The following is a 20,829-nucleotide window of genomic DNA, read 5'->3' as shown; positions in this document are numbered from 1 at the left end:
GAAAAAGAATAGTGTAGTCACGGAGCTCTGAGTGCTTCCATTTCTAGTCACAGAGTGGTTTCAAGGAAAGGAGGCTTTCTTTGCACACCTGCAGTCATTCATGCACAGGCCTCTTGTGGTCAATGTTGATTGCTACTTCTCTAACTGAACAAAAAATAATTTAGCATGGTGTAACCGTCTGTGATTTAGTATTATGGTTTTTTGCCAGAATTGGCACAAAGATAGGTCTTCTGATAGTGACAGTAATTATTAGCACAGCTGTAGTTGAGGGTCTTTCAGAATTTTCCATTATAAACCCCAACAGTCAGTTTACTAGTCAAATGTAAAAAAGGTTTTCACTGCTTCCTGGGTATGAAGTGAATTAAACTTTCCTGGGGTAAAGTGAGTTAAACTTTCCTGGGGTAAAGTGAATTAAATTGAATACCCTCCTCCCCAAAATCATACTGAGGTTTTCTTAATCTTTGGACATTGTATCCTTTATAGTATGCTTTGCTTATGTTGCATCTTTTGAATGCTTGTAGTCATGCAGAGGTGAGTCTAATATCCTTTGTTTTCATCAAAGATAAGTGCTCTTTTATTCAGATTTGAAAGTAAGTTACCACAGTTCATCTTTAAGTTATATTCGCTTTCAAATGTGTTAAAGTAATTTATTTTGAGTTTCAAGGTAAAATAAAATGGTCTTGTTGAAATTCTTGGCTATTTCACTTTAAACTATTTTCTATAAGAAAAAAAAGTGTGCTCAAGTGATCAGTTTCCCCATGTCAGCATCTTAGCTTATTATAGTCTTAATTTACTAGTTAATAATATAAAGCAGAACTTTGTGTTACTACTCTTTATCTGGCTGTTTAATTAATTAGGTAGCATGCAGCACCTCAGGCGTTTCATAAGACATTGGGAGAAGCACGTGGTTGCTCTGGGATCTATTAACTTTTTCTTAGAAGAAAATGTTGGTAAAAATGTGAAATCTAGAAACTAATTTTATAGAATTGTAAAACTTTCTCATTGTGAAATTCACTGTGTTTTTTCTTTTCAGATAAAAAAGCTTGTGTATGTTTATCTAATGCGCTACGCAGAGGAGCAGCAAGATCTAGCATTATTGTCCATCAGTACTTTCCAGCGTGCTTTGAAAGTGAGTGACTACTAAATAACATTTAATGGGGAATTCATAGCTGGTAGCACAAAAAAAATATATCTGGTTAAGTGTAGTATGATAAACTAAAGCATGTAAATACCTACATCTGCTAAAGTAGTTTTAAGTTACGTGATCGACGTATTTTTTTTCTTCTACCTCAAACCTTGTCAAGCAGCTAAGTAAGCCTGAAAGACGTAAAATTGCTTCACTAAAGAAAAACAGCAGAATGGTGCTTTCAAATCGACATGCCAAACATTTAATTTCTGGAATGACTTTTCTCATTCCAACGTAACTTGTATGTATGGAAAAAAGACCCCGTTATTACCATGAACCACCTATATTCCTTTTAGTTTAGGTCAAAAAATGAGCTTTGTGTACAACAGAGAACTGAAACATAAGGAAGACAGTAGTACCTAAATTAAAATTTTCAGTGTCTTGCACATGGTATGTTTTCATTAAAAACACTGAAAAAGTAGCTTTTTGTACTCTTGTTTCAAATGAGATAACAATGAGAAATGGGATTAAACAGCAAAGTTTAGGATTGACTTTGAAGTGTGACTGTGGAGAGAAGAAAGATTTATTAAGTTTCTGTTCTGAAATTTGGCCAGTTTTTATAATAAGAGAAGATTGGGCTTTTTGTGTACTCTTCTTGTATTCTAGGTTCATTTCAGTTATGTTACTTAACCCACACCTTGCATCTTGATGGAAGATGTTGTGATCAGAGCACCAGTTGTGCAGCTGTAGGAGGATCTCACATCGACTAGAGAGTTTTCTGTCCCCTTCCCTTGAACTTTCATCCCAATGTCATATGCACTGCCTTCACTATCTGATTGCCACAAAAAGCTAGAATTCAAATGACTTTGTATCCAGTGTTTTTTGTGATATATGTATACAGTGAACACTCCTCATGGCATGACTCTTTTAAAAGCTGAGAGTAATGAGTGCAGAGAGAGGAGTGATAATGTTGTGGCTGAGTAGCAAAAAAAGAACTGGTGCTGTGACAAGGGGGTAGACACCAAATAGTGGAGATTGTCAGCAACTAAAGAAATTACTAAGCCTGCTATGAAAGATAGGTCTCTGTTTGGTTTTTGTACTGTTTTGTTCCTCATTTTATAATGATTCTAATTTGGCTTTATGTGTGGAGATTTTTTTTTTACCTCCCACTGTTGAAGAAACTTTTTATTTTAAACTAAAGTGGCTGCAGATGAGCTTTGCAGACTCTAGTAGGAACAAGATCTTTTTCCAGAAACAGTCAAATAAAAAGCTTTCACCATCCAGATACTTAGTACTTAGAAGCTTCTAAGATGTAGGGATTTTGAGATCTTAGTTTAATTGATAATTAGGTAATACCAGTGTGAAAATATGTGTTGCCAGCTGTCAGTCCTTGGGAGAAATGATCTTTGGGAGTTTACCTTATTGCAAGACACAGTACAGTACAGTGAATTACTAATGCTGCAATTTCACTTTGCTAGATTTCAGGGGATTTAGTACTTGATTAAGCAACATTTTTCCCTTGTGTTCCAAACCCCATGATTAATGAATACGTTTACGTAATAGTTCATCCAAATACAGATGTGTTGGATCTCCAGGCTAACCCTAGTATTGTAAAATTGACCAAAGGACTGGCGCAGAAGAAGAGAGGATAAGAAATAGAAAGAAATCTCAAAACATTTAGCTGAATATTTTGACATGTTCTTTGAAATTATTTTTGTTACTGGCTTCAATTTATAGCTTGCAATAAAGCATAGAATGGATATTTGTCAAGAACTTGAATGAGAATGTCACAACTGAGAACAACATTTTTATTTGACATTTTGTAAATACAGGCACTAAAATTGAGTTAGTCTGTCTCTCAGAATATCTGAATTCCACTTGGATTGCAGCAAATGTATCAGATTATTAAATAAAATATACATATTTTTATCCACAATTAACATATTTTTATCTGGAAAATTGCATGATGTTAACGTTTTCCTTTGTAAAATTTTCGTATTTTCTTAATGTTTAATGTTCTGTCTCTTTATTTGTTTTACTTTTTTTTGTTGTTTGGGAAATATCTTTGTGTGAAGAAATTGTTAGTATGACCTTCACTTGCAAGTCTGACTTAGATTTACATGTTTTAATGTGTCATCACTAATTAGTGTAAGCACAGCAATGTATTTAATGACTTGTTTCTGCACTATCTTATTTTATTTCACCCCTTCACTCCTGTTTTTTAGGATCCTAATCAGTTAATCCGTGCAAGTGCTTTAAGAGTTTTATCCAGTATACGTGTCCCAATTATTGTTCCTATTATGATGCTTGCCATTAAGGAAGCCTCTTCTGATTTATCTCCTTATGTGAGAAAAAATGCAGCCCATGCAATCCAAAAACTGTACAGGTAAGTGATTCTGGCAATTACTGAAAAACAATTTGCAATAGTTGTGGGCTATGTTTATAAAGACTACTGTGAATTTAGCATGTCTCAGATCTATTTCTTTAAAAGGATGGGATGGACATAGGCATTCTGTCGCTCAGCTGGTTTGGTTGTAATTCAGGCAGTTCTCTTGATTGCTAGACTTAACAGGCTAACTATAAAGAGATACAAAAAGAAACCGATGCTCTACCTTTTGTTTTTTAAGATACTAGTTATTTTCATCTGTGTAACAACTATTTTGGTGGGTATTCACAGAATCTGTGAATTCACTGTTTCAAGTATGTATCTTTCATCCTTGGGCATTTCCCTGAAAGTAATTTGCCACACATGGGACAAAAGAATGCTAACGTCTAGAAATTTTATCTGTGCAAGTCAAAATCTTTCAGATCTTCTTACTTCAGAAATTCTTGCTTTGTACGAGTTCTTATAAAGATGTGGGTACTGGTTTGCAGAGGTGGAGTCAATGGAACCCTACCTTTACAAAACATTTCCAGGCATTTATTCTACTACTTCACTTTTATTTCACCAATTCCAAACAGTGGCGGTTAAGAGATGTTAGAGGTTCTGAATCAGATAAAAAACACAGTAACAGAATCTGGAGAAACTGGCCTGTCTCCTTCTATTTTCCATGTATTCCCAGTGGTAGTGAAATGAACATGGAGCTAACGTCACAAAGGAAAACTAATGAAACTGATGTTCTGTTTCCTTAATGGTTCAGACGGTCTCAGAGGGCGCATCCTTCAAAAGCTGTCTTCATGCAAGCATCCTAAGTATCATGATACAAAATTTTGAGCTGCTGTAGCTGGAAATTCCTCCTTACCTGGACTAGAGTAAGCTTCATGATTACTTCTGAGTGGAGCTGGAGTTTAAAATTGTGTCCTTAGTAATAGGATTTGGAAGCTGTTTATAAAAAGCGTGTGAACTTTTATTTTCACATTTTCAAAACTTACAGTACAAATCCTGTATCTCATAGTGCTAGTTAACTATGGAACCAAGAGAGAGAATATAATTTTCTTGGTCACTGGAGGAAGCAACAGTATAGGAAACTGGTGAAGAGGCTATCAAATTAACCTGCCCGCAGGCAGACTCAGTTGGCTTGGCAGAAAGTAAGAATTAGGTAGTAGTTAACAAGCTGTCTTTGTATACTTTGTTTAAAAAAGTTAATGGCTGATAGCTAGACAATTCAGCAATACTGAATCATTGCATTACTGATCATACATTGGTGGCAAGGCTGACTATTGGCCTACTGCAACAAGTAAGTCATTTCAGAATACTAATTTTTGAGTTGGTCAGAATCAGAATCCAGAAGGAATGGATTTTTTAAGTAAAACTCAACAGATAATACACTCTCCTGCATCTAGCTACTCCATCTTCTGCAGCCATTTGAATAAGAACTAGTAACCATTTATTCTAATATGTTTGTATGCTCCATTTGCTTTTTGGTTTTCCCAGCTTCTCTGCCTGTTTGATAGTTCTGTATTTCAGTTAGTACTCTAGTCAGGGTTCTGGATGCAAGTTCGATACTCCAGTCTTCCCTTCATTTGGTGTCGTAACGGGAGGAAATCACAGATCTCTTTGGCCTCTTCTTTTATTATCTCTTTGAAAATGGTCCCCTCCTTGTCTTAAATATCAGGGCAGTGGAGGGGGAGGAATGTAAACACATTCATTCAAACCTTTCTGAAGTCTTTCTTGATCACATAAATAAATGGTTTTACTGAAGTTTTTTAGCTTTAAGTATTACTTTCTCTGTAAATTTTCTGCCAGTTTTTAAAAATTTGAAATAAAACCTTTTTGAGAGACTTTTGCCTTTTCCTCTGAAGGTTTTGGTCCTTGACAGAAGATCCAGTAAAACTTGCTTTACAAAAATAGAAGTTGGAATGAAAAGTGATCATGAAAGTACTTACAAAACTAAGTACTCTTGTGTTGATTATGATGATGGTGGCTTCTAACAAATTTTTGTTACTCATTTTGCATGTTCTGGTGTTGCTAAGTCTTAGAGTCTTAGTGAAGTAGTAATCAGCCAGATAATGACTTTGTGTATCTGTACCTGGAATGATATACTGTGCATTAGGGCAGTCGATCACTCAGCATTAAAATTGAAGTATTCAATGATGACCAAATACTCCCTCATTTATCTGTAGTTATATCCATGTTGAAATGACTTTTCAAAGGCACAGAACTACACATCTCCAAGGGTCTTTGTATTCATTTTCTATTTTCTTTTGACTTGGCTTTAAATTCTCCTGTGCTGTATAGATCCATGAAGGGGAAGCAGCTGGAATGAAAAGTTTGTCCTTACTTGCCTAAGAAGCAAGTTTGACAGTAGTGGATATCTCTGGCAAATTTTTCTCTGCTATTGTGATGTGAAAAGATACCACAAAGGTTGTTGCTTGCAAGTTTTGCTTTTTCTCTGCTTTTGCTGTTCTAGACTTCAAGCAGTCTGTTTTCCATTAGCTTGCACACCAGCTTTGTACAGGTACACTTGAATATCATGTCCACATTTCTGAGTTCCAATACTTCTGACTAAAACTATTGTTTAACTTAAAAGTGGTTGAAGTGTATTACTCAAAGCTTTATGTTGATAATTAGATAATAAAAGTATATAAAAAATCTTTGTCCTGGTGGTCATTCACCTCTGAATTATATTCATGCTGAAATTAATTTCTGCAAGAGCAGTAAGAACCTTGTCATGTAGCATCTGAAGTTCAGTCACGTTCTCTGTGATGTTGAGTAGCCTGTCTTAATGATTTTTTATGACTTTTAGTTTCTTATAGAATACACATAAAGGGTCTAAGATAAAATTATATTTTTAATTTAATTTTATACTTCTAACTTACTTTCAGTCAAGTTCTTTTACAGTGTGTTCTTTGGAATACTTGCTTTTCTGGAAGTGGTTTCTTCAAAGTTCTTTGTTGCTAATTTGCGTCTAAAGGTCAGAAATCAAACCTGCTTTAATTTTGGGTATATCTGACCAAGTCGGTTAAAATAATTTTATTTTTCCTCCTAGTCTTGATCCAGAGCAAAAGGAAATGTTGATTGAAGTGATAGAAAAGCTTTTGAAGGATAGAAGTACGGTAAGAAACAGATTTGTGACATATGCATTTATTTTTATAGAGTTTACTCCCGAGACTGTCATTCAGCAGTTAGTAATACACTTTCCTTGCCAATGTGACTTTGTGTGTTTTTAAACATAAGTATCATTGTGTATTTATGCATTTATAGTATGAATGTAATAGTGACTATCCTTTAATAAGATGTAGTTTTACTTGCATCATGAGGCTGTTAATTAGTTTTTGTTAGCATGTGTTTTATGTGTGCTTCTTTAAACTTTATTTTGAAAATCAAAATTATATAATAACATGAATCAGTGTGCGAGTGTTTATAAATTTTCATATGCACTTTTTTATTGGGAAATTAGTTTGATAATTTCAGTTAGTTTGTAGTAGTGTAGGAATAAATTACTTGTGTATGATGCACAGTGTGTCTATTGACATCCATCTGTCTTGCAGTGTGCATGGATGTTAAAAATTATATTTGCTGTGCAGTTTGTTCTTGCCAGTATCTCGATTTCCACTCTGGTAAATAAGAGATGTTCTGACATAATTTCTGTAAATTTAACACTCCTGTTATATTTAACCTGCCCTATATAGCTACAGGTTTTTCATATGTACTCCTGAATGTACTCCACAATCTTCAGTTCATTTTGTTTTGCAGATAAGTTCCCCACTTGTGAACTAGAAAGGTAATTGACCAAAGAATCAAAGTTAGATTTCAAAGAGAAACCAGATTTGTGAATTAAAACATTCTCATGTTCTTCTTGTTCAGATCACTAATTAGTTGAATGTAATCCTTTTTGACTATGTGAAAATTTTACTAGGTACCAGGTAGTTTATTGCTTCATCTGCTGTTTTCCAAGTGTTTTTGTAACTCAGCTGTATCCTCCAGGATACAGTATCCAGGGCTGTATCCTCTTCTAGCACAGTCAAGGTGTTCAGAGCATAAAAGGTGCTGTTGACTAAAAGACATCCTGTAACTGTCACCGAAGGGTTACTGACAGAGGTGTGTTAGGGCTTAGTGGCTGAACAGACGGTAAATCAGTTAGGTCTCCTGACTGCATCTGTGCTTGATTTGACAGAGGCCTTTGAGCTTCTGTGAAGCTGCGTCTGCAGTGGTTCTTCATCTATTTTATTCATGGTTTGTGCTCATAGTATACATGCAGTCTGTGAATGTGGGATTAGGTTGTTAGTACCAGTGGAGGAATAAAGGGCTAAAAAATACCCCAAAAAAAGTAAAATCTCTGAGTTTGTACTCTATTTCCTGAGCCTTATAGCATATGGTAAATGGTTATCCCATGCCTAGTCATTTACACATTTACTTTAACAAAAAAGTATAGAGTAGATTTGGATCTTTTATCTCCTTGGAGTTTGGAATTACTTATGGGGACATAATGGGCTCATTGCCTATTGAGAGCATACACTGTGTATTGGGCACTGTACTTATGAAGATATCAGCTGAAGCAGTAGCTGAAAATGATAGACTGGACTTAGGTCTGCTGGGTTTGTTTGGAGACATACTTGGTTAACTGCAACAACTTTTTGCTCCCTTTGATCCCTCTTTGTCTGTTTGCTAATGAGACCTGATTCCAGTCTGGGCTGACATCTCAGCTTCAGAAGTCTTACTATTTTGAGAACTAATATGAAGACTAATTATTTCAGAAAGAAAACATACATATCTCTCTTTAAGGCTCTCTGCATCTAAGTGTGCTCTTTCACCCCAGACTCCACAGCTTGTGGTGGTCTAAAATGGATCAGTCTCTATTTAATCTTTCATAGTTTTGGAAGGACTACTTTAGCATGGCAAAGCTTTATCTTAAGTAGTTTTCTTTTGTCATGTACCACTAAATATTCCCAGAAAGCTTCCATGTTTACTAACAGAACATGCATAGTGCACAAGTGTTTTGTTAGCAGGTAACTCCAATCTGAATAAGCTTATTCTTTGCCCCTAATTGGAAAATAGCAATTTGCTCACAGCGCAGAAATCAAGAGTGCCATTTGTTTCTAGATTCAGCCTTTAAAATTGGAGGAGATGCAGCTGCTTATAGGTGGTGGTCCTTAAGTACAGGTGTGGCCTTAGGCTGTCGACTTTATAGGTTTAATAAGGATGCATCCTGGGGAAATTTGTGTTAATTTGATTCATCTTTTTGAATTCTTTGAGGGAAGCTTTACTTCACTTAGCCTAAAAGAGAAACCTCCTTCAATATACTTTCTAAAATGTTTGTCTTTTTTATGTATTTTACAGTCTTGCTGAAGAAAATTAGGACCATTTGCTGCCATATGAATTCTTCAAATGGGACTAAACTGTAAAAGAACACTTTTGGTCATAGACTTATGAAGTGCCTGTATTTGATTAGTGGAATGTTTCAGCTTTTTGCAGCTCATGTTCTCTGTTTGACAGTCAAAGTTCCTGAAATCTGTAGGGTGATAATGTGTAGCTGGAACCACAAATATTTGACACTGACCTTTGGATTCCTTCTACTTAAATGCAGAGCTGCAGAGCAACATTAATATTAGTTGCCATCTCTTGCTAGCTCTAATATAATGTCAGTGAATCAGTGTGTTCATTAAGTAGTTTTTTACCTGAGTTGGAGAGTCCTAGTGACTTAGTTGAATATCAATGGTTTTCCACTTTTGTTCACTTGATGGAAATGTCAAGTTACTTTTTGTACTTCTGTGCACTTAAGGGCTGATAATTCTCAGACAAGCCATAATATGTTAACCACTGGTATGTTAACCACTGTATCTGAAATAATTGACTGTTGATTGATTATTGGTTATTTTGATTATAATGTTTTAAATATTTTTTCTTTTAATCAGTTTGATCTTTTTGATCCATGTTTGGAGGGAGAATGTAATTAGTAATATTAACTAGGTACATAACAGTCTAATATTATTCAGGTGATATTTGACACTGTATTTTATTGAAAAGTAAACTTTTACTCAAAATCTGTTTATTTTCCATAGCTATTTGACCTCAAGCAGGATTTTTGAAATTTACTGCCGTAATCTCTATGTTAGAGATAGAATAGCTAATACGTTTAGATGCCTCTACATTTCTGTAAACCAGGAAGTTTTTTCAGAGAGAACATGCTGTTGGGTGTTTTTAATGCAGTTTTTGTTGCACAGAAAAGACACAATGTATTTCAATTAGCCAGAGTAATTTTACATTTGAAATAGCAAGACATTATCTGGAGGAGAATTTTACTATAGTAAAATTAAATAATTTTTAGACAGTACAAGATGTGGGGTTTTTTTAGATCTCAATCAGTAGTAAATTTTAATATAAGCTGAGGTAAGCAAAGCTTAAAATGAGATGAGATGTAACCTTAACCCAGCACTTCATTAAAATTTCTGCTGAGATAAATGAAAAATCACTCTACTCCTAGAGTGTCTTAACACAAAGATTCAATTAAAACACAAGCTTTCAGTTAATCTAAAATGCAAAATTATCAAGTGCAAGCCATTGTTAACATACTCTCAAGGGTAGCTGATTAGGAATTAGAGTCTATCAACAAATCTGTAATTTTTTGCAAGTGTATTTAAATTTTAAAGGGATGTTTACAAGTATTTTTATTATTTAGGCTTATAAATTCCTAGTTATGTTTTTACCCTTGGATAACAAGTACCTAACATTTTGATAAGCAGGTACAAGAGTATGAATACCTGCTCCTTTTGTTTTTCTAGTAAATCACTCTAGCTGAGCAGGTGATGCAGTTTTATGTAGAAGGAAAGATAAGACTATGCTTTTATTCTATGCTAAAATTATTTTTCTCGGGAAATAATATGGCTAGTCATATGTGAAAGTATAACTGGGTGTTTTAGAGCAAACTAGTTCCCTTTTCTTTTCAGTCTATTCTGTATTGCTTCACTCTAATTCTCTTTTTTCTATTCAGTGATAACCTAGCTTTAACGCATAGGGTTTAAGGCAAGATTTGTTGCAAAAGTTCCTTTTGGAAGAAAAAGATACTGTGAAGGACTGTAGTTAGCAGTCTGTGCATTTTACAATGCTAAATAAACAACAGTGAAAATGAAGTTCATTAATGATATCTGAGTTATAGCAGGTTAAAGAAAAATAAAATCCATATTGCCATTGAAAATGAATCATGCGTGTTATCCAAACCTGTAAAGTAAAAAGAACTTGTGACTTGCATTCCACAGTCTAAATTAAAGTATCCCAGGTATATTAAAAACTTCCTTACTAAACGAAAGGCAAGATGTAGTTGGGATGTAGTTGTATATTCATTTGGGTATATTAAAATGGGTATATTAAAAATGCCCAAATATATTGCTGATTTGCATCTGTAGCTTTGAGTATATTTTATTTTGTATGGGTACATACCTCTTTAATAATGAATTTATTATTTTGTTCTGGTGTTATAATTTTCTGTTAATAATAACATGTAACTTTGCATTAGCTCCATTTTGGGGGTGAAAAGACCTTATGCAGATATGTGAGTATAGATGTAAATATGTGAGTAGAGATGCAAATATGTGAGTATAGAGATTTCTTTTGCAGACTGCATGGCTACCAGATAAAGTGCAGATTCTTTCTCAGTGACATTCCTTTGATTAAAAGATCATCCTAGGAATTGGTGATGGCTTTGTGATGAAGATCTAACTCTTACACTAAAGCAGTGTATTTAGGCATAATGGGGAAAGAAAGCTGGGTACTCTTCAACAGTAGTCTTCAGCTGATAAAGTAATATTTTAGTTTAGAACCCAAATGTGTGGGTAACACAATGTTTTCTTAACTTATTGATTTTATGATGGTAAATGCTTCAATTTTGTGGAAAAAATTACTGAGTTTGTGCAGATGTTTTGTTGTGATAGATCTATTATCCAGCTATTAGAAGATAAATGACTGATCTTTTCCTCTTTCCTTGCCTCCAGAAAATTGAAATAAGAAGGGGAATATCATTCGGCCTGTATGATTAGGGCAGGTGGGGTGGCCATTAATTTAAGAGAGAAGAATTGTGGCAGCATGGGCCAACTTGCACTGTATTATCAATCAAACCTCGATGCACTTCTTGTGATGACCCAGCAGTCTCAGGTTTTCACAACGTTAATTAGAATTCATGACAAAACAGATGCAAGGAAACGTTTTGTACCCTTCATAATTTTATAGAAAATTTATTGTTATTAGAGGAACCATTTGCTTAGTGTGATTTTTTTCATTACCAGCTTGTCAACTAGCATAGATAATCTGGAGAAAATATGAACTCCATAGATTGGGTGTCACTTTTGTTGATGGTTCATATAGTTTACCTTGGAGCACAGCTAATGGCTGAAGTTCATAGCAACAGCACAGAAAAATGTGGCATCTAGTGGAAGACAAATGAACCATGTTTATTGCTTTAATATAAAAAATACATAAATGGAAAGCAGCGTTTGAATTTGATGAGCTCATTGCTAGTTTTGTTGGAGTGATTTATATTTTCTCCTTATACAAAAAGCTACTATTGACACAGTGAGATGGAAATTAACTGACTGTTTTTTAGAAACTGATATTTTTTGGTTTTATATTCTGATTGAATCATTTTGTTTTAATTTTAAATGCTTTTATGGAATGTTGAGCATTTAATAAACACAGATTATTAGCTGTTTCACTGATGTTTAGATATATAGTAGGATCATACTATAGGGGAAACAGTGTAGGCTAGAAAATAATCTCTTATTGAGAAAGCCTTAGGAAATTTTCTCAGAGAAATCTGCTTGTTACCAATGCATTTTCAGTCTGTCACATTCTTACCTTTTTTTCCACTTTCAAATTAAAAGCCGAATTTTAGAAAAGACTGAAATGGGGAGAGAGGCATGATCTTAATAATGTCATGATGAATGGCAATTCCTATATTAACTTGTAAATCTAGGGACTTGTCACAGGAATAAAATGCTTGTTTATCCAGTGCACCTCTTGCATTTCATAGCATAGGTTCAATTTTTTTACTAATGTTTTTTAAGTGCTCACAAGTGGCAGCATGGTCATTGTAAACTTGAGTAGGAGATAGATGTAATTTGAAATAAGTAATTGTTTCAAATTCCTGTATTCCATTTTGACTCTTTCTTTGTATTAAGTTGTTGCATTTTATTTATAGTAACTGAACTTTTAAAAGAACAGCAGTGTTTATAGGATATATTCTCAGTTTTAAATTATCTGAATTAGTGTTGTATGTATTTTTTGGTCAGCTTTCAAGATAAATCATATCCAAATGAAAAAGAAATACAGCAAAATGTGTGTACTGAACTACTAGTAGTAAAAGACAAGGGTGCTGTCTTTAGAATTACTGTTGGAAATCTGTGTTGACCTTCACCTATGAACCTAAAAGGGTATTTTTAAGCATTAGACTGAGACTGTTCTGATAGTCATAAACTGATATGTATCAATCTCCCTTGTCTCTATGAAACAGTAACCTACAAAAAGTCTCTCTGTGTGGTCTTAAAGTAGTATGTCTCTCTTTTAAAACTTCAAGTCTGTCATATTGTCCTCTGCAAGCTGACCTTAACTGTAGTTCAGAGTTCTGCATTCTGATAAAAGAATTTTGCACTTTTCTGACGGGAAAGCTTCACAGCTTCTGTGGCCTAAATGAATACCTGCTCAGGACAGGTCTGGGATTAACCACCGCCTTCTGCTGAGCTTTGAGCACCCACCTTATCATCAGCTCTCCACAGTTTTTAAATACAGGTGTGCTCTATCAGTAACTTATTATTAAGAAGAAAGTTTAGTACAACAACAGATAAAAGAGAGCTTTTGTTTATATGATACAGCAAATTATTTTAGATGTAAAGTGTATTTAGCTCTATCAAATAATCAGATTTTGTTCCTTGGAATGAGTTGCATTCTTGTTGGGACCAGCAGGTACCAGTATGTGGATGAGGCTGGAGACAATAAATGCAACTTCACGTTTATTCTTATTCATAATTCATAAAATCCCCACAGAGCCTGAGACTTGTTTAGCATAATAGCAAGACTATCTTCTGTGCTGTTTTCTTTCAATTGTAGTGTTGAGCGCATACTAATAAACCACATGTCAGCCAAATACAGGGAGAAAAATGTAACACATGAATATCATTGTATTTAATATTTCTCAAAAAGTACTGTTTCAATAAACTGCACTTCTATTTAATGGCTTACTTTAAGTCATTGGGGAAATTATAGAGGTTGAAATGCAGATCCCTGATGCTCGGATAGAATATGACATTAATTTGCTGCCAGAAGGATGTGCTGCATGCATGCTAACTGCATACATATCAGCTGCTTCATATAAAGTATCATCATTTTAGTTATTTGCCTTAACATGTACTCTGACACAAAACAAATCTTAATAAAAGCAATTAAAAAAGAAAGAACACTAATCTTAGGCACACAATTATATGTCCTTATAAGGCATGGTCAGCTTTTGATCTTTTCTTGCAGTTAAAGTAACCTGCTGACAGAATTTTAACTGGAACTCCAATATATGTTTCCTCCCATTATTTTAAAAGAACATACCCCAGGCAGAAGATTTTAGTAATCCCTGAGGTGTTAGAATGTTGATAATGTATTTAATTTTCTCATAAAAACAAAGCTGTTTTGTAGTCATAGCATGTTGATCTTTATGCCTGAATAAAGAGAGGTTTCTTATGAAGGCAAAAAATTGTGTGAGAACATAGCAGGATATAAATGATGCATTCCTTCAGTTATGTAACTGTTAAGGAAGTGCTAAACAACAGGCAGAAAGTATTTGGAGGGTGAGGGGGAGGAGTGTGTTCACGAAACTCTAAATATAAAATTTTCTGTGACAGCTAATTTTGCCATATTGAGAGAGAAGTTTGAATTCCAGTAATGCCCGGGGAACTTGGCCCAGTTCTTTTTTATTTTGACCAGACCAGTGTGGACAGAATCCCAAAAGATATTGCTGGGCATATGTTTTACTTCTTGTTGTTCCCTGTTACTTCTGAGTTAATTGCAAGTTCTCTGTTAATTTATTTAGAAGCTAAATCTGTAAGAAAAAAAAATTATGCTTACATTGCACTGTGTCTCTAGGACTGGGAGCTAAGATTTATGTCTGCAATAGAAACAGCAAGTGTTTTCTCTGTTCTAATAACCTTACCCCAATTCTATTTTAAATAAGATGCCATTTCTGTGGGTTTACTTTTTTGTTGTTGTTGTTTTGTTTGTTTTTGCTGAATAGAAATAATTTGAAATTGCTGATAATTGCTAGTATTAATTCTGATTCTCACTTGTGGTCTAACTGTATACCTGATACTGACCTTCTGGGTTATATTTTGTTTTCTAGCTGGTAGCTGGGAGTGTGGTGATGGCGTTTGAGGAAGTGTGTCCAGATAGAATAGATCTGATTCACAAGAACTACCGAAAGCTCTGTAACTTGCTGGTTGATGTGGAAGAGTGGGGTCAAGTTGTTATAATCCACATGTTAACTCGGTATGCGCGTACCCAGTTTTTAAGTCCATGGAAGGTAAGTTTATGATTTCTTAAAATACTGTTGTGAGCCTGCACTCTGAATTATTTCCATTGTTGGATTTACTTAGTCTTTTAAGATGCATTTCTTTGGAGACTTTAGTAAAAGCAGGGATCAAATACATAAGTCAGCTCTCTAAAATTTCACTAACACAAGGCATATACCTTTCTTCAGAGCCTGAGAATTCTCCTTCCAGGGTATAACCTTTCTTATTTACCTGTGGCACATTTTGTGGGTAGCAGAAAGATTCCTTTTTCTGTGGTTCTTTGAGCCATGTTGCTTTTTGCTTTAGACAATTTTACATGAGTCAAAATCAGAAATGTTTGCCATTCTATCCTGAAACTTATATTGCAGATACCCAGTATCACTACATAACAAACATTACACTGCTTGTTTAGGCTTTGTTAATGTGCTGAGGCACTGCGTGAAGACTTGAACATATGTATTTAAAATGTGAAATGTTAAAAATGAGGTGATTATTTTCATTTATATTGTGTAAATATGAGTATACTTCAAAAAACTTATAAAAAGAGGTTGTTCATGACACAAATTCTGTCACTTCTTACAGTAAACAGGGCACAGCTCAAGAAACCTATGCTGTTAATGTTGTTTCAGTAGAGACCTAACTCTGAATAACAATTTAAATTAAAAGATTACTTCTGGAAAGAACTGTTTAAAATTGCTCTACAAATCTGGTTATTTGTGTTTATTAAAGGCTTGGGGATGTTACTAGTGTTAAGTTTTACCATTTAATTGGAAACTCATTCATGTTTAAAAATGTACTTTTAGTGCAGATTATTGTCATTTATAAGTAGCACGTTAACAATTTTTTTAAGATTCCTTTTTTCAGCATTGGAATAGGGAATAACACCAACTATCACTCTATCACTGAGTTCTTTAAACTGTCTTTTAATATCCTTTGCGTGGGAAAAAACGAAATGCAGTGCCATTCTGTGTTAAAATATGTGTAATTTATTGTGTGAAAATAATTATATGGCAATATATTTGGACAAACAGTTCAGTCTGATTTAGTTTATGATTATATTAACTTCTAAAAAAAACAGGAATTATAATGAATATAGCAAAAATAGAAGTCTGAAGTAGAATTATATGTATGGGCTACTAGTTAGATTCTGAAACACCTTTTTCCTTTTTTATGAAAAGTAAATTGGTTGTAAGAACACATCTTCCCATGACATTGCTTAAAATAAGGAAAGTATTTTTAGATAATAAGACATTTAAGTTATGTTTTCCTACTGTCCTTGAGGCAGTGTTTATTACATGTTGATTATTGGAAGAAGGCAACTTGCATTCTTCTCTCTGATATTTAGAGAGAATCAAAATTGATAATCTGCTTTATCTTAAGCTTAGTCCAACAATACAATTTTAGTCTGTAATTGGACGAAAGGAAAGTTGAAGAGGAGAATGACCTCCTGTCTTTGACTGAGAGGTTTGAGTTCTTGATGGGATTTGGTTCCTTTAAGACTAAATCTTTTTTCACTGAAACTGGGTGGATGACAGTTGCTGCTGTGGCTTCTGCTCTAGGAATGGGAAAGATTTGTGTGAAAATACTGCCTGTGCCAACCTTAAATTAGTCATCAGTAGTAAAGTATTAATAACACTTTGTTTTCACTTTCAAGATCTTCAGTGTAAAATTTAGTTTGTCTACCTACTCAGCAATCTAATTAGCAGATTTTTTTTGTGGTGCTAGTTGAAATGCATGTCTTTGTCAATACATTCTTAAATGAACTCATCATACAACGGGCCATCTTGTGCAGTAGAAGAGATTTTTAATTTAGTTTATTTGCATCATTATGGATCAGTATTTAGGCTGTTTATATGTAAATGTATGATTTGAGGAACAATTAAGTGTTGACAAAGTAGATTGCAGTCATATCAATTGCAGTGCATTTTCCATAATTTTTCTAACTGACATCTTTGATGATAAATAGTGGATGCCAAGTCAAAGCCGATTATACAGTGCACTAGGAATTCATGGCGCTGTCAGAGAGAAGACCGATTGACTTTAAATTTACATATTAATGAGAAGATTTGTTAAGAGGGTGCTTGACTATAGAAAATAACAGCATATTTATAGGGCACGACACTTTATAAATAAAGCTGATGCAGGAAAATGGAAATTAAACCTATCAGATTAATAAATTCAAGGCTGCTAAAATGCATATTTGCATTTTTATTCAGTAAAATTTTCCCTTACTTTTTGAGGAGCATATGTTGGTTTTGTTTCAGTTAAACTAATTTCTAACAAGTAATGGTGTAATGTTTGGAACTGATTTCTTGAGCATTTAGAAATCTAAAAGAAAATTTTCAAATACTTACCAGTTATGGAGAAAAATCTTTTTTTAGGTAATATGCTTTAAATTGTTGCAATTACTCATTAACCAAGAATACTTAGATTTTTATTCCTATTTCTAGATTCTTTGAAGAGTATAATTTTTAATTCTAATTGTAAATGAAGTAAGGAAGAATGTCCTTGGTTTATCCTATTTGTCTTAAAATACTTGGGAGTGCTTTTTGGATCGTTACATGCAAATAGCAGTTTCAGAATAACCTTTTTTTTCATATGAGCTGTATGTATTCTGCTTTAACATGTGTTAGCTGAAATGAGACAAGACACTCCTATTCTGGAGTAAAAATACCTGCTTGGGACTAAAACCAGCTAAGAACTATTCCAGGTTTTCTGGGAAGTAAAATACTTGATAGCAGATAAAACTGTGATGCATTTCACCTTAAATGTTTAAATGCTTAAGTGTTGTTGCAGAAGTTGTTGGGACTGCCAAGCTGTTTGTAAATACCTCCTGAACCATAACAGCATGCAGTCTAATAAATAAAGATGGGTAGAATAATGTTGTTGGTAGTTTTCATGAATACATTGAGTTGTAGTCTAGCAGTTCAGGAACTGGTTTTCAAGCTGTTCAGCCATCCCTGTTTTTGCAAGGAGATGAGGATCGCAGGAGGTAGGAACTACTTCAGCTGTCCTGGTACACAGTTACCACCAAACTTGGGTGATATTTGTGAAGGCAACTTCTGAAAATAGGTGACTTGATCAAAAGTTTGACAGTCTTTGTATAGAGCAAGATGGAGCTAGGAGCTGCAGTCTAGCAAAACAAATGAGCCTCTCAGGGTCATTCAGCTTCATTTCAGACAATTGAAGATTACATAAATAAACTTCCTTGGTGTTCAGTAAGGTTTGGAAAAGAATGGTGAATTCAGATTGATCATGGGCTTCAGTCATTACGAAGATCCTGATAAGTACTTACAGGAACCATGTCTCAGGCTTACATTGTAGGATTATTTATTGAAGTATTGCTCAGTTTGAAGTGCTCTGAATTTGGTATAATTGTTGGGCTGGGAGGGATTGAAGGGGAAATCAAGCATGAAGAAAACAATCTGAAAGAATAAGGACTTCTTTGAGAAAAACATGAAGTATTTGAATGTCTGTGTATCTAAAAGCATGAACCATGGAAAGTAGCCCAGCTCTCAGTAATTAGAGGAAGAAACAGATTGAAAATATTCATTTTGCTTGATTGTTGTGACAAAATATTGAGGTCCCTTCTGGCTCAGCTGTTGTGTGATCTCTTTGTCTCTTGTTAAATGTTTTATTTTGTTAAATGTTTCCTGCTCTTGCAGTACATTCTCAGAATCTTTTAGCTATGAGTTCTTAGTGTATGCCATAAAGGTCATGGTTTTGTGTGATGGAATTCAGTGTCTAATAGATGCTTCAGACAGCTGAGCAGTATCTAAAACTGCTTTAGATGTTTTATTTTTTTCTTGTTCTCTGTGTTGGGGTTTGCATTGAGGGACCGGTAATTGTGAATGATAAAGTTTCAAGCACAGCACACAGAAAATAGTGTCTATCCTTTACTTCTGTAGAATTTGTTAACAGTAATGAGCATCCTGAATCAGTTCTGCTGGTTTACTGCAGAGCTTAATAAAACTTCTAAATCCCCTGCTTATAAGCTGAAGTGAGGGGTGTATTCAGAATAATAGCCTCCAGTTAACTGGGTTACATAGATAAAGCAGTAAAAATTAAACATGTTACAATACTTTAAAAGTATTTTGTATGCATATCATAATTTAATAATGAATCAGCCTGAATACGCCTTTTCCTTCTTTTGTTTTCCAACACAGTAGGGGATCTACAAGTTTTATTGTGGTCTTCTGCAATAAGGAGGCATAGATGCATATTTGAGAAATATACAGTATGTATTACTTATTTAACTTGTCATCTCAGTGAAGTTTCTTTGTAGATATACCAGGTGATATTCTTGCTGGGTTATAAATTTTATTTTATTTTTTCCCCTGCCCTAAAAGATTGTGAAACCAGAGAACTCTTGACCATAAGCTGGCTGCTAAGAGCAAAACATTATATTAGGAAAACTAGTTCACAGTGAAGTTTCTTAGGTTGCTTATTTCTTCCTTTTTTAATATATCCATCAGAATCTTCAGTGTGAATTGGGGCAGTCTGGATTCAGTTACTGTTTCCCTTTTTATCAGAGTGCAGTACTCTCTGACCAGCTTCTTTTAGATATGCACCAGGTGGGGTTAATGTTTAATGTAAGATTCATTTATTTGAAAATATTTAGTGAAGTGTTTGGGGCATAAAATGGACTACCTAGCTATTTTACTGTCGCATCAATTTTATTGTTTCCTTTTGTGTGCCCTACTTAGTAAGATGAGAATAATTAGTGCATAGATTTTTAACAGAAAAACTACCTCAAGCTGATTGTGGAAAGTTTGGATTAAAAAAACTCTTCCAGCAGAAGAAAAGCTGCCAAAGGGTTAAATTTTGGGCACAATAATTTCCTGATTTGTTTTCTGGCTGCTCAGCACGTACTGTTGGTGTCAGAAGTATAATCTGCAGATAAAAATGCCATTTGTCTTTGCAGCAGAATGTTTTGCTGTGGTTTCTGTTAGTCCCATGACAGAGTTGCAGGATCAGCTCGAACTAAGAAAGAAACCCTTTGTTTTTCTACAAATTTGCCAGCGAAGTTTCCATGTTTCCATGCGGTACTGTAGTCTCATCTTCTTGATTCAGGCTGAGTTTCTTTTTATTATGTATATATATAGGATAAGAGGCATTCTAGCTATCTGTTGCAAATAAGTTGTTAAAATTGGTTTTATCTCTGTCTAGGTAATTTTCTCTAACTTAGGGAAACAAAAATTAATTAGAAGGAAAGAAATATGGAAAGAAATATTTTTTTACAGAAATATAAATATCAACTGTGTAACTGCTAATAATTTTTAATTTAAATGTTAGATGTGGCAGATCCCCATCATCTCATGAGCCACTAAAGTTTCTAGCTGTAATTCTAGCCCTTTGAATTCTACTTGGTCATAGAAAGTTGTGTAAACTGTATGAGATGAACTCTGTGTTAACTTTGAACTCTGTGTGAACTTTGAGGCCTTCTTGGGTGCCAGAATACTCATGAATTTTGTTCTGGGCATCTGTCTGTAAAATATTATCTCTCTGTCTAGTAACTTTTGCTAATTGTTAATTCCTTTTCATAATCGTACTAGGATTTTCTCTGGATAATTAGAAGAATTTTAGAATAAACTTGTTTAGCTACTTTGTGAAAATAAACCTTTATCTGCTGTGTGAGGAAGATGTGTGTGAGGTGAGACCTCTGCTCTGAGAAAGCTTTAGGTTCCTGACTCTGAGCCTGTACACTTCTGTTTGTAATATCAGGTAGAATTCTTGACTGGTAGCGGCAGCTCTCTAAAGAACCATGGGGTATAGTAAATGTG

At 34.4% G+C, this 20,829-nt stretch overlaps 1 protein-coding gene across 4 annotated transcripts in view; it reads left to right on the top strand.

The window, feature by feature from the left end:
* Window positions 1–20,829, top strand: part of AP3B1 (adaptor related protein complex 3 subunit beta 1) — a 153,160-nt gene that overhangs the window by 24,360 nt on the left and 107,971 nt on the right. For all 4 annotated transcript variants that reach the window (XM_054285619.1, XM_054285609.1, XM_054285629.1 and 1 more), the window contains exons 4-7: window positions 1,034–1,129; window positions 3,352–3,512; window positions 6,556–6,622; window positions 14,878–15,057. In XM_054285619.1, the coding sequence (XP_054141594.1) occupies window positions 1,034–1,129; window positions 3,352–3,512; window positions 6,556–6,622; window positions 14,878–15,057 (504 nt within the window). The remainder of the gene's footprint in view (window positions 1–1,033; window positions 1,130–3,351; window positions 3,513–6,555; window positions 6,623–14,877; window positions 15,058–20,829) is intronic.

Source organism: Melozone crissalis, unplaced genomic scaffold (assembly GCF_028551555.1).
Source record: "Melozone crissalis strain CALT ecotype California unplaced genomic scaffold, PUWL_Pcris_2 ptg000005l_1, whole genome shotgun sequence".
NCBI classification, from domain to species: domain Eukaryota; kingdom Metazoa; phylum Chordata; class Aves; order Passeriformes; family Passerellidae; genus Melozone; species Melozone crissalis.
The sequence above is the reverse complement of the archived record's forward strand: the minus strand, read 5'-3'. Positions and strand labels throughout refer to the sequence as shown.